This window comes from Fragaria vesca, linkage group LG5, assembly GCF_000184155.1.
Source record: "Fragaria vesca subsp. vesca linkage group LG5, FraVesHawaii_1.0, whole genome shotgun sequence".
Taxonomy (NCBI): Eukaryota; Viridiplantae; Streptophyta; class Magnoliopsida; order Rosales; family Rosaceae; genus Fragaria; species Fragaria vesca.
In genome coordinates this window covers 5,129,792-5,140,953 of record NC_020495.1, presented here as the reverse complement: position 1 = coordinate 5,140,953, position 11,162 = coordinate 5,129,792, and the positions used below count along the sequence as shown (strand labels likewise).

The 11,162-nt window shown below is 40.8% G+C and overlaps 3 protein-coding genes across 3 annotated transcripts; 2 read left to right on the top strand and 1 right to left on the bottom strand.

Annotated features, from left to right (window-relative positions):
* Positions 1 to 3,695: 3,695 nt before the first annotated feature.
* On the top strand, positions 3,696 to 5,774 carry LOC101304967. Its single transcript, XM_004299069.1, has 2 exons — positions 3,696 to 4,802; positions 4,890 to 5,774. Exons 1-2 carry the CDS (start codon positions 4,215 to 4,217, stop codon positions 5,286 to 5,288), a joined length of 987 nt encoding a protein of 328 aa, XP_004299117.1. The 5' UTR covers positions 3,696 to 4,214; the 3' UTR covers positions 5,289 to 5,774.
* A 70-nt stretch (positions 5,775 to 5,844) lies between these two features.
* LOC101304673 (ferredoxin-like) lies at positions 5,845 to 6,460 on the bottom strand. The gene has a single exon (XM_004299068.1). It carries the CDS (start codon positions 6,442 to 6,444, stop codon positions 5,992 to 5,994), a length of 453 nt encoding a protein of 150 aa, XP_004299116.1. The 5' UTR covers positions 6,445 to 6,460; the 3' UTR covers positions 5,845 to 5,991.
* A 351-nt stretch (positions 6,461 to 6,811) lies between these two features.
* LOC101304383 (cysteine synthase-like) lies at positions 6,812 to 11,114 on the top strand. Its single transcript, XM_004299067.1, has 11 exons — positions 6,812 to 6,928; positions 7,265 to 7,323; positions 7,412 to 7,521; positions 7,637 to 7,694; positions 8,072 to 8,335; positions 8,417 to 8,554; positions 8,682 to 8,733; positions 9,459 to 9,538; positions 10,005 to 10,064; positions 10,160 to 10,240; positions 10,701 to 11,114. The coding sequence occupies exons 2-11, from the start codon at positions 7,282 to 7,284 to the stop codon at positions 10,791 to 10,793; spliced, it is 978 nt and encodes a 325-aa protein (XP_004299115.1). The 5' UTR covers positions 6,812 to 6,928; positions 7,265 to 7,281; the 3' UTR covers positions 10,794 to 11,114.
* The last annotated feature ends 48 nt before the right edge of the window (positions 11,115 to 11,162 follow it).

Below are 11,162 nucleotides of genomic sequence, written 5' to 3'. Positions count from 1 at the left end.
ACTCAACAGTCGTAAATACAACCTCCCCAAAATACGACTTAAATCCTACGGCCGGATTCTACATTAATTAACCGCCAAAAATACCAAACTTCGGAAATTCACAAACCTATCCAAATCTCATCCAAAAATTCCATAATTCACTTCAATAATATCCCCTTAATATTCTACATCAAAAACCATAAAAATCTCCAAACCGGCGGCGGCGCCGCCGGCAACGGCGGCCGGCAGCCGTTTTCCAGCGACCTGCAAATGCTACCAAATTTTAACAGAATCTTCCTCTCAATCTCCTCTACAACTTTCATGACCAACACATCACCCAATTCCAAGCCTAACTAGGCTAATCGAACGAAAATAACTTAAAAGCCTAGAAATTTCAACTCCACATTTCTCCTTACCTAGCTCAAGAGGGAGGGAGCTACGTTGGAGGGGTTGTTGCACGGGAGGAGGGCTACAAACCGTACCAAGCTTGCCCGGATTGGTGGCCGGAGGAGGAAGTTCCGGCAAGAAAACCAATTCGGCAGTCGAAGCTTTCGGGCGGCACAGCTCACTCACGGCGGCGCTAGGGCTCCTCTCACCGGTCCAGGGAGGCTGCTGGGTTGGAGGTCGATCGATTGGAACCGGTGCGGCGGTCTGGGGCGGCCGAACGACGGCGGGAGGACGGCCGGAACTCTTCTGGGTGTAGAGAGGGGAAAACCGGGTGAGAAGAGAGAAAAATCGGGAGAGAGGGAGAAGAGGAAGAAGAAGAAAATGGGTTGGGCTCGGCCCAGCCGACCCAACACTCCTTTTAACCCAAATTTCCAAAATTCAACACCCCGAAAAAATAATACCCGAATAAAAATTACCTTTTACTAGCTAAAATTACTATTTTTACCGTCGTCGTATTTTCATCATACGAATAATCCTCCGCACATAATCGTCCCCGAAACCCCTCTAAGGACCAATTAAACTATTTACTCAATGATCGAGACGGTAAAATTCTTATTATAATCACGCTAGTAAATAAGGTAAAAATATAAGGGTCGGGATGTGACATTTATGATTTTCCGAAGTGTGGTATTATTAGCGGTGGAATAATGTAGAATCCGGCCGTAGGATTTAAGTCATTAATTTATAGAAGGTTAATTTAGGGCTGCCGATATGTTCGGTGAAGTTTGAGCCATATTGAGTTAGGAATGGCGAAGTTGGGCAGTGATGAGTGTGTGGGAGGCTCACGTTTAATTTTGCCCATTGAGTTTAATTATGGGATTTTTTAGTGGCGAATTAATTATATTTTTGGAACAGGACAAGAGGAGGCCCGAGCAGAGGAAGCCTCGGAGCGTCATCAGGCTTAGGCCTAATTTGTGAGTGGGCTTTTATTTTAAATAATGTGCATGCGGAATAATTTATGTTGTTAGAGAATAACCGAAATTGAGAATTTCGGTGAGTATGTATATATATCCATATTTGGATGATTATGAGAATAATATGTATATAAAGAAACGCTAGCTAGCTATACGTGCTTTTCCACCATACTGAGGTAAAATTCCATTATGGTGCGACGTGAGCGTTAGACGCAAGCGTCGTAGCCTTGTGTGAATTTTCTATTTGTCTTTATTGTTTCAAGAAAATTCATACAAGGGATATGACGAGTGTAATACATACATACTTTATTTTAGCCTGAGAGGCTCTTATTTTTGTAGTGTTGGTGACTAGCGCGGCTAGTCACGTTTCGGTAAATTCGATAAATTTTTGAAAGCTTTTGAGCTGGTTGCATGCCATTAATTGTTTTTCCACTGAAGATAAATCGGGAAAGCATAAAGAATAATTTTCTTTTAAAAAGTTATTTTTGTCCACTCACTCTAACGGTTTCAAATGTTTTTCCCTGTGTCCTTCTTTTTAAAATGCCCAGTCTGCAGAGTTCGGGTTGGAACTAGTAGGAGGCGAGACATAGTCACCCGCATTTCCACCTCTTTTCACCAGTAGGTTACCTGTTTAACTTACCTATGTTTCCTTTTTCTACTAGTGTCTAGTAGCTCTGAATACTTGGGTTTAATGTATATTATCGCGGTTGTGAGCGAAAGCTTGTTGGCATATTAAAATATTTGTCGGAGGATTATTGTTATCTGTTGGATAATTATTCTATAATGTTGTGTTGTTGTTGTTGGTGGTGGTGGTTGTGTTGGGGAGCACGTAGGCTCCAGGAGTTAAGGTTGGATTAAAAATTATTGGGAGTGTTTGCAGGTTTTTTGTTAGGAAGGGTAGTCCATTTTCGAGGGAAGTTATGCCGAATTTCCGGTAATATCTTTCCTTGGAGGTTGTCCCCGCACGATTTACTTCGGGTTTCAGGGTGAAATTTCGGAGTGGGTCGTGTCACATGTGCTCAGTTTTAGCACTTATATTTGGCACTTTGATCCAAATTAGCACTCATCGTCTTCAACCGATTAGTGCTTTATTATAACACCTTCGTAATATTGATTGAATTTGTTAAAGACTTGAGTCCAAAAAGCCTCCGCCGATTGACCTGTTTGAGCCCAATTTTACCTCAAACATGACCTACACCATTCTTCTTATTTTCAGTTACTTTTAGGTAGGTTAGGGTGAGAGCTTCATCTTCCTTTGTCATCCAATTTCCGCTTCGCTTTGCCTTTAAAGTCCCGGCCATTTGAAGAAGATAGAAAGTCTAAATGAAACTAATCAATTAAAGATTGTTATATGACATGTGCTAAAGAGTATTCAATGTCTTAGAATAACACTATCTTTTTTCTTTTTTTTTGGCTCTTTAGTTTTTCGCTCAAGTTGAAGATTAGTTTGAGCTATAATTCTATTAATTGGCACTTTAGGACATCGATCGGAGGAGAGCCTATTCCCTGCACCACTGGGACAGCTGCGCCATGACGCCTAAGTGCGCGTGCAAGCTAAACGACGTTAGCTGCGAATGGCCTTTTTTCTCTTCCTATCTCCTCTCTCATCTCCTTGATTACACAACCATCTGCCCATCTCCTCAAAACTGAAAACCACGTCCAGATCTCTTTCGCTTTCTCCTTCGACCGCCAAATCCCCTTCTTTAAATCTGCCGCCCCATGCCCCCATTCTTTGACCACCTCTGTCTCCTCGACTAATGTTACCGGAAACGCTCATTTTGCAGGCGAATCGCGTTCCGGAACGCCCATACCCAATCGCGGGGCGTTCGCGATCCTGATCGCCATGTTGAGCGAACCCAATCGTGAACGATTTCTTCCCTTTTGCTCAAATGACGGCGAAGACAGATCTGCTTCGGATGTCACGGATTGTCGGAGGCTGTTTTGTTTCGGAGAAGATACATCAAGAATGGAGGGGTTGACGACGTCGTGATGGTGATGGTGTTTGATTTATATTCAGATTGGTGTACTGCAGATTGATGCTTGCCGGGAAAGATTACAAAATCTCCATTAAATCCCGGAGAGTTCACGGAATAACTCACCAAACATGATGTAAGATTATTTGAAAAGAAAAATTAAAAAATTCTTTCAAACCCAAATCTTCAGCAACACCAACACTGAAACCGGGGAATCGAAGAGCACAACCTCCGCCTTTCGGAAATTGGGTTTCCGGGAGATTTCTATTCTCCGGCCGCCTCAGATTTCATGGCTCAAGCCTTGGATTGATCCAGAATCTATCACCTCCTGGGCAGTATTGATGATTGATGATTTGATGCAGACCCTTTCTCTTCCCTTTCTCCCCCTCACTCGCCTACAAAGTACAAACGACCCCCAAACGCCCAACTAACGTCCCTATTAACAAACTGATCCATGTTTCAAATTGGACGGTTCTGATGCGTGGTGCAGCTGTCCCACTGGTGCAGGGAATAATTTTCGCGATCGGAGATAGCCTTAGATGACAACTTTCCTATATGTTTTTGGTCGGTTTAAGCACTAACTGACACTTTGTGGCCCTTCTCACCTGTTGGAATCATACTACTACTGTGTCCTATTTCTTCCGCCACTAGTTTCCAGTTTGAGAACGGAAACATGTCCCAGACTGCCATGACAACCAATCGCCGGTTTGCCCATCCCACGAAGTCACAAACCGAAAACACCTGAGAGTAACAGTCAATGGGTTCGAGTCAAGTTTCTGAACGGCACACCAGGTTCATCAATGGTTGCACACCAACTGTTCGATAAAATGCTCCACTGAACCCTCTTTCGCTCAAACAGACCCACGCAATTTGTAGCGGCAGTCGCAACCGACCTTGAAAAATGTTGTTGAGGAGAGCAACCAAATTCGCTTCAGCAGTATTTCCACATTTCATTTCAAAGGCTCCTATTTTTTGCTCAATTCCCATTTTTGATCACACGGCACGAGTTGCATACTACTCTAGTGGCTTTCGCCTCTCTCCATTGTTTCCCTCCGAACCTAAACCCCGGTCGGATAGTTATGATATTGAGCTTGTTGACGATGATTCATGGCAGGTTTCGTCAGGTTTGGTGCTGGCGGAACAAGGAAAGAAGGGGGCTGCATTGGAAGAGAGTTGCTTATCGGATAAAGTGGTTGATGAGCAGGTTGATACTTGCTCTCTACCTGTTGAGGGTGACCCGGATTTCGATGACATTGACAACTTGAGAGTTCGCGGCAGACTGTTCTATAAAATCAACCGCGATTCCAAAGAGTATGAAGAGTATAATTTCGACTTCCATCGTAGGAATAAGTCTTCCAAGAAGAAGGATGATCCAAAGGAGAGTAAAAAGAAGAAGGTTGATCCAAAGGAGAGTAATAGGAAGAGGGATGATGAAAAGGAGAGTAAGCAGAAGGTTAGTGGTTTAAAGGAAAGCAAAAGAGAGAACCCAATTCCTAAGTTTTCCGCCAGAAGTGAGAAACAATGTAGAGTTGTGGACAGCTCTCGGGTTGGTGAAGTGGATGCTGCTTGTGTTGACAAGAAGAAGCTGAGAACTCCGACCTATAATCAGCTCACTGGTCCTTTTCATGAGCCATTTTGTCTTGACGTGTACATATCAAAGGCTTCAGTTCGTGCTTGTATTGTTCACCGGTTCACCAGTAAGGTTGTTGCAGTGGCACATTCCATATCAAAGGACATGAAGTTCGACCTTGGTTCAACTAGGAATCCGGCTGCTTGTGCTGCTGTTGGGGAAGTTCTGGCTCAGAGGGCATTGGGGGATGATATCCATGATGTGATTTATACACCAAGGAAAGGGGAGAAGTTGGAGGGCAAGCTTCAAGTTGTAGTTCAGTCTCTAATTGATAATGGCGTTAATGTTAAGGTGAAGATCAAACAAAGAGCACGGAAGAAACTGACTTCCTTTTCTACAGCATAGAAACTGACTTGTTTGCTATTGTCGTCAAGTCTATCTAGGTCATCAGCGCATCAATTATAGGTTTCTTTGGAAATGACCATGTTCGTATGTTGTTTGATCATTGTTAGGGAGCTATCAGGTTGATGAAGTTGATTCATTTTACTTTGAGAAGTATAAAAGCTGGCTCGGCCAATTTATACATTATACAGCGCACAAAGTCCTTTGAAGTCACTTCCCATGAAACTAGGAGAGGTAAGTGCGCCTTCTTTGATAAATACGAGGACTTGAAGCAACCACCTATGCTGTATACTCTGGTTGTCTGCTCGTCTCCATTTCCGCAGCCAATGTGAGTTTGCTAGCTTAAACAACTTTGAGACCATCTTACTGGCCTCTTGTGGATAGTTGCAGGATGTTTGAAGCTTTGTCTTTTTTGTTGTTTATGAATAATGAGCCAATGCCTTTGTTTCTGCACTGTGTATGCTTATATGCAATCTACCAAATTATTCCTTTTATCCTCTGTTTCGCCTAATGTTTTGATGTTGTATCCCATCAAGCAAGCAGTTTACTTTGGTGGCTTAACCAATCATAGGATTCAAATAGCACCAGAAAACAAATTCACAAGTGATAAAGCAAAGCGCATATATAAGTTCTATTCAACAATCGATAACTCGATACAAACATGCCTCAATTTCAAACACCCCTCACTTCTCAAAACCCAAATTTTTTAGTCATTAGCTGTTGCTAATTGGAGTGAGAGCAGCTCCTCTTCCGGAATGGTCCGAATGTGACAATCTGATTTGGGGTACGAAACACAGAGCAATGTATACCCCCTCTCCACCACATCATCACTCAGCATACCTTCACTCTGGTCCACCCCGCCGCCGATAAGCTTAGCCGGGCAAGTCATGCACACCCCAAGCTTGCAGTCGTGCGGCACAGACAATCCAGACTCCAATGCCTTGTCTAGTATGGTCTCATCTTCCTCCACCTCGAGTTCAGTGGACTTGCCCTCGTGCTCCACCACAACCTTGTACGACCGGACCACATTCCACTGCCGCCGTGTACGGTGTCGTTTTGGCCGGAGACTGAGCTGAAAAGGAGAGGGCAGTATGGTCGGGTGCGACTGTTTTGGGTTGAGAGCGAAACAAGGAGATGGAGTGAAGTGAAGGGTTGCCATTAGTTTTCTGAGGTTGGAAATGAGAGACAACTTTTGTGGTAGTGCCACTGTGTTGCTTGCTCTGCTTATGGTGTTCTGATAGGATAAGGTTTTGTTAAAAATTAAAGAAACAAAGAAAAAAAAAAAAGAAGGGTTCTTTTTACAAATTACACTATTAAGTTCAGTAATTAAGAAATTACATTGCAAATTTACAACATGGGTTTCATTGTGAAAGATAGGATATGGGCTAAAGATTGGAACTTTGTGTCCTTCGGAAAAAAAGATTGGAACTTTGTGATCAAATGCAACAGAACCTCAAAACAGGGCAGGTTCAGCAGTACCATAAAAGCAAAAAAACTTAAAAAGGAAAGTGTAATTATGACGTCAGATTTCAGAGCCCATATATATATATAGCTGGGTTGGTGGCTCTGTTGGTTAATCATCAATTAAGGGGGTTCGTGGTTTTATCAGCTCTAACAAAGAGATTGACTGTCAGTGTGAGGAGGTAATTTTTTTTTCCCAGTTCTTAAGTCCTACTTAATTGTTTATTAAATTTGTGGAGCTCTCCTGGTTTCAGTCTCGTCAAAAGTATATTTATTTCTGGGTTTTTCAAATATGCTGATCCTGAATACTAATGAAATGAAACTGTACTAAAAGAAATGAAACTGAAGAGAATTCGTTAATGCCTTGGTCCTTTTAGTTTTTCCCCTATCTGTAAGGTTGCTGCATTGATTTAGGTTAAATCTATTTCTTTAAAGAATGAGATCTTTTTTTTATCATTGAAGAAAAGATGTTTCTTTCAGTATTGGTTATGAATTGATGAGTGTGTTTTTGGTTGCAGTAATTTGGAAGGGAAAAATGGCTGTGGAGAAGTCTGGTATAGCTAAAGATGTTACTGAAGTATGTTTCCGCTGGTTTTGTTCTGCTTGCATATGTTTTTTGAGTGGTTTGGTTATGATGCTAATAAGTTTTGTGTAATTGTGTTTAGTTGATTGGGAAAACCCCATTGGTATATCTGAACCATATTGTCGATGGTTGTGTAGCTCGTATCGCTGCAAAATTGGAAATGATGGAGCCCTGTTCTAGTGTGAAAGACAGGTATAGGCTTGATATTAGTTTGTCTTTTTACTGGGTCATTTTTCTTTTCTATGCAGTGTCCTGAAAATATGGTGCTTTGATTAACTATTGCTTACCCTGTCATTGTGTAATGCAGAATTGGTTATAGTATGATTGCAGATGCTGAGGCAAAGGGGCTTATAACACCTGGACAGGTTAGTGTTTGATAGATAAACTTATTGGATGGTAGTGTTATTTTCTTGGAATAATGAAGCAACTGCATCCTCTGTATTCTCTGCCTGGTTTCTCCTACCATCATGCTTCTATATCAATTACTGATGATGTTCATTAATCATGTCATATTGTGGCTGAAAATGTGGGAGATGTATTAATTGTGTAGAAATGTTGCATGATGAAGTGGTGGAAATTGCAAACACGAATGAATCTTGAGCAAGTATTGATGTGTTTGTTTCACCAACATTATGACTTTATGAGCATGAAGATTAAAGACTGATTTAAGATTGATACTTGATTGAGATTATGAGCTCACAAATCTTCATTGCTTTTGCTTGCGGTTGTTGATATGCTCAAGAGTGTCCTAATTGAGCCAACAAGTGGTAATACTGGCATAGGGCTAGCTTTCATGGCGGCAGCGAAGCAGTACAGGCTTATCATAACAATGCCTGCTTCAATGAGTATTGAAAGAAGAATCATCCTCCGAGCCTTCGGAGCTGAGTTGGTTCTCACAGACCCTGCAAAGGGCATGAAAGGGGCTGTTCAAAAGGCTGAGGAGATATTGGCCAAGACACCTAATGCTTACATGCTTCAGCAATTTGAGAATCCTGCCAACCCAAAGGTATGTAGTCAATCAATTCCAGGGCATATATAGCACAGGATACTGTGCTTGGAAATATTCATGTGATTTATGTTCTTGTAGGTACACTATGAAACCACTGGACCGGAGATATGGGAAGGCACAGGAGGAAAAATAGATGCTTTTGTTTCTGGGATAGGTACAGGTGGAACTATAACTGGTGCAGGGAAATATCTTAAAGAGAAGAACCCTAGTGTAAAGGTTAGCTTAGTTGAAAAGTTGCAAGTAATTCTGTGAATGAACTTCTATTGAAGAAAACCGGAACAAGAGCTTCTACTTTCGTATTGATGCTCTTCTACTCATTGGTTTTTTCTTCTTTACGTGTTAGCTGTATGGTGTGGAACCAGTTGAGAGTCCAGTCCTAACCGGAGGAAAGCCTGGTGAGCTATATACTCATTGCGTCTCTGATGTTGTGTTCCTTGCCTAATCTGGAACCTTGATTCTGTTTACCATGCTTCCCAATGATTTGTGACATGTTTCTTTGGCATTGATGCACCAAGGTTCATTTTGAAACAACCCTTTTAGCAGTGGATGGCTTGAAATGCTCTTTCTGGTTATAAGAATTAATTACAGACCAAGGAATAAGCATAATGATATGGAAATGAAGTTCCTATAAGCTTTTCGGTCTAAGTGATAATTTATGATTGAGGTAGGGTTGTCATGAAGAGTTATAGTACCGATCTCAGCTGACTTGTAGCATATCTAGGAGTTATTCAAATGGATGAGCAATTACTGTTCTGATCAAACATTCTTCTGCTTCGTTTTGTTGGTGATACAATAGGTCTTTAGACTGTAGCCTCAAGCTTTTGATTTAGCTGGCCGGGTGATTTATGTAGTACAAATTATTTCTAACCAATAGTCCTTCTAGATTCAAGCTTGGGAACCAATTTCCCTGACTTTCCAAAAGCGTTTATACATTCATATAGCTTCTTGAATAACTGTTAGCTGAGTCTGTGATCATATTGAATGTTGAATCTGGATTCTTATTTTGCATATTTCGGTTTTGTCTAATGTGAAAACTTTAATGTTGCTTTACTTAAATGAACAGACGCAGTTTGTAATTTGATATGATGCTGATATTTATCATGCTTGTCCTAATGTAAAGGTCCACACAAGATCCAAGGAATAGGTGCTGGTTTTATCCCAGGTGTCTTGGAAGTCAATATCATTGACGAAGTCATTCAAGTAAGGCTCAAAGGTTTTTGATGGCTCCATGCTTTTTTTATTTACAAAGATAGCTCCATGCTTTTAAGTGCATGTCATATCTCATTGACTTGTTCCGTTGTTATTTTTGTTTATAATCATTCAAAAATCAAGAATAATGTGCCTGTAACCAATAGACATATGAGGTAAATATATGCCATCGTTCCTTCTGGATAACTTTTACTTCAAGAAAAAGAGAGGAAAATAGACAGCTTGTGATATTAATACATGTTTATAAAAAAACAAAAAAACAAAAGCTGGTAGTACATATCAAAATGCATCAATAGCAGGTTGGAAATACGTTTTCTGACTCCACAACTATGAAATTTAATGTTGTTACCACTTGATAGACATGATCTAATAAGTTGATCAGGGCATGGCTATCCTTTATTTATACACCAAAACTGCTTCAGTGTTTTTCATTTACCAAACCCGATATGTGGTGCAGATATCAAGTGATGAAGCAATTGAAACTGCAAAGCTTCTTGCAACAAAAGAAGGTTTGCTTGTAAGTTCCTGACCTAAAAAAATTGTAATCTTTTACACCATTGCCATATTTATTACTTTAGAGTGCACTTACACGAGTAGGGTTATGTGTTCCAGGTGGGAATATCATCTGGTGCTGCTGCCGCTGCTGCAATTAAGATTGCAAAGAGACCAGAGAATGCTGGAAAGCTCATTGTTGTAAGTTGGATGGACCTTATCCTAGCAAATTTTTTTTGTCAAATAAGATCGTCTCAACTGATTCTCTGCATAATGTTTCTATTACAAAATCGAATCCCTTGAACACGTCTCCCCGGGGTTTTCATTGCTGATTCCTTGAGCATTTTCATTCAATAAGTATAATATACTTCATCATTGCCGTGATGGTCCATTCCCTTCAAGCCGCAGGCTAACAATTAAGTTCTACCGATCATATTGTAGAGCAATATTGGGCAGGTTCTAGTTTTCTTCAACCCAAGCAATACTACGCGCCTTTGTTTAGTCGTAAGCCTAGCTACAATGATCATTGTCGTATGAACGGGATATGACTAAATGTGCATGATCCTCACATCCATTTCTTCCTCTGAATGAACTCAAATGCACACTTTCACCAATGCCATTTTTTGTTCGAATGCTAATTGTCTGCATAAATACTTTGTAGGTTGTTTTCCCAAGCTTTGGGGAGAGATACCTCTCTTCTGTGCTGTTTGAGTCAGTGAGAAAGGAAGCTGAAAGCATGACCTTTGAGACCTGAAGCGCCCTCTGCTCTAGGCTCTAGCCACAAATTTTGACTAGTGAAAAATTGACCCTGTGCTACAATGGCCTAAAGATCTCGCTGTCCTCTAAATCTGGAGACATTTCTTTTGATCCCCGAGTTGTAACTGGTTTTCCAGGCTCGTCTAGTAATGTGAACTGTGAATCTGAAATGATCTAAACTTCCTGTATGCTCTGTTTCCTTTTCTTCTCACCATGATGAGCATTTCAACTCTCAAAGTTAATAAATAAGATATTTTGCATGAGCAGAATAATTTGGTTCAGATTTTGAAGTTCCACCCATCGTGTTGCATGACCAAATTTTTTATTTTTTATTTTTTGAAAAAAGTTACCTATAACAAGTTGAAAC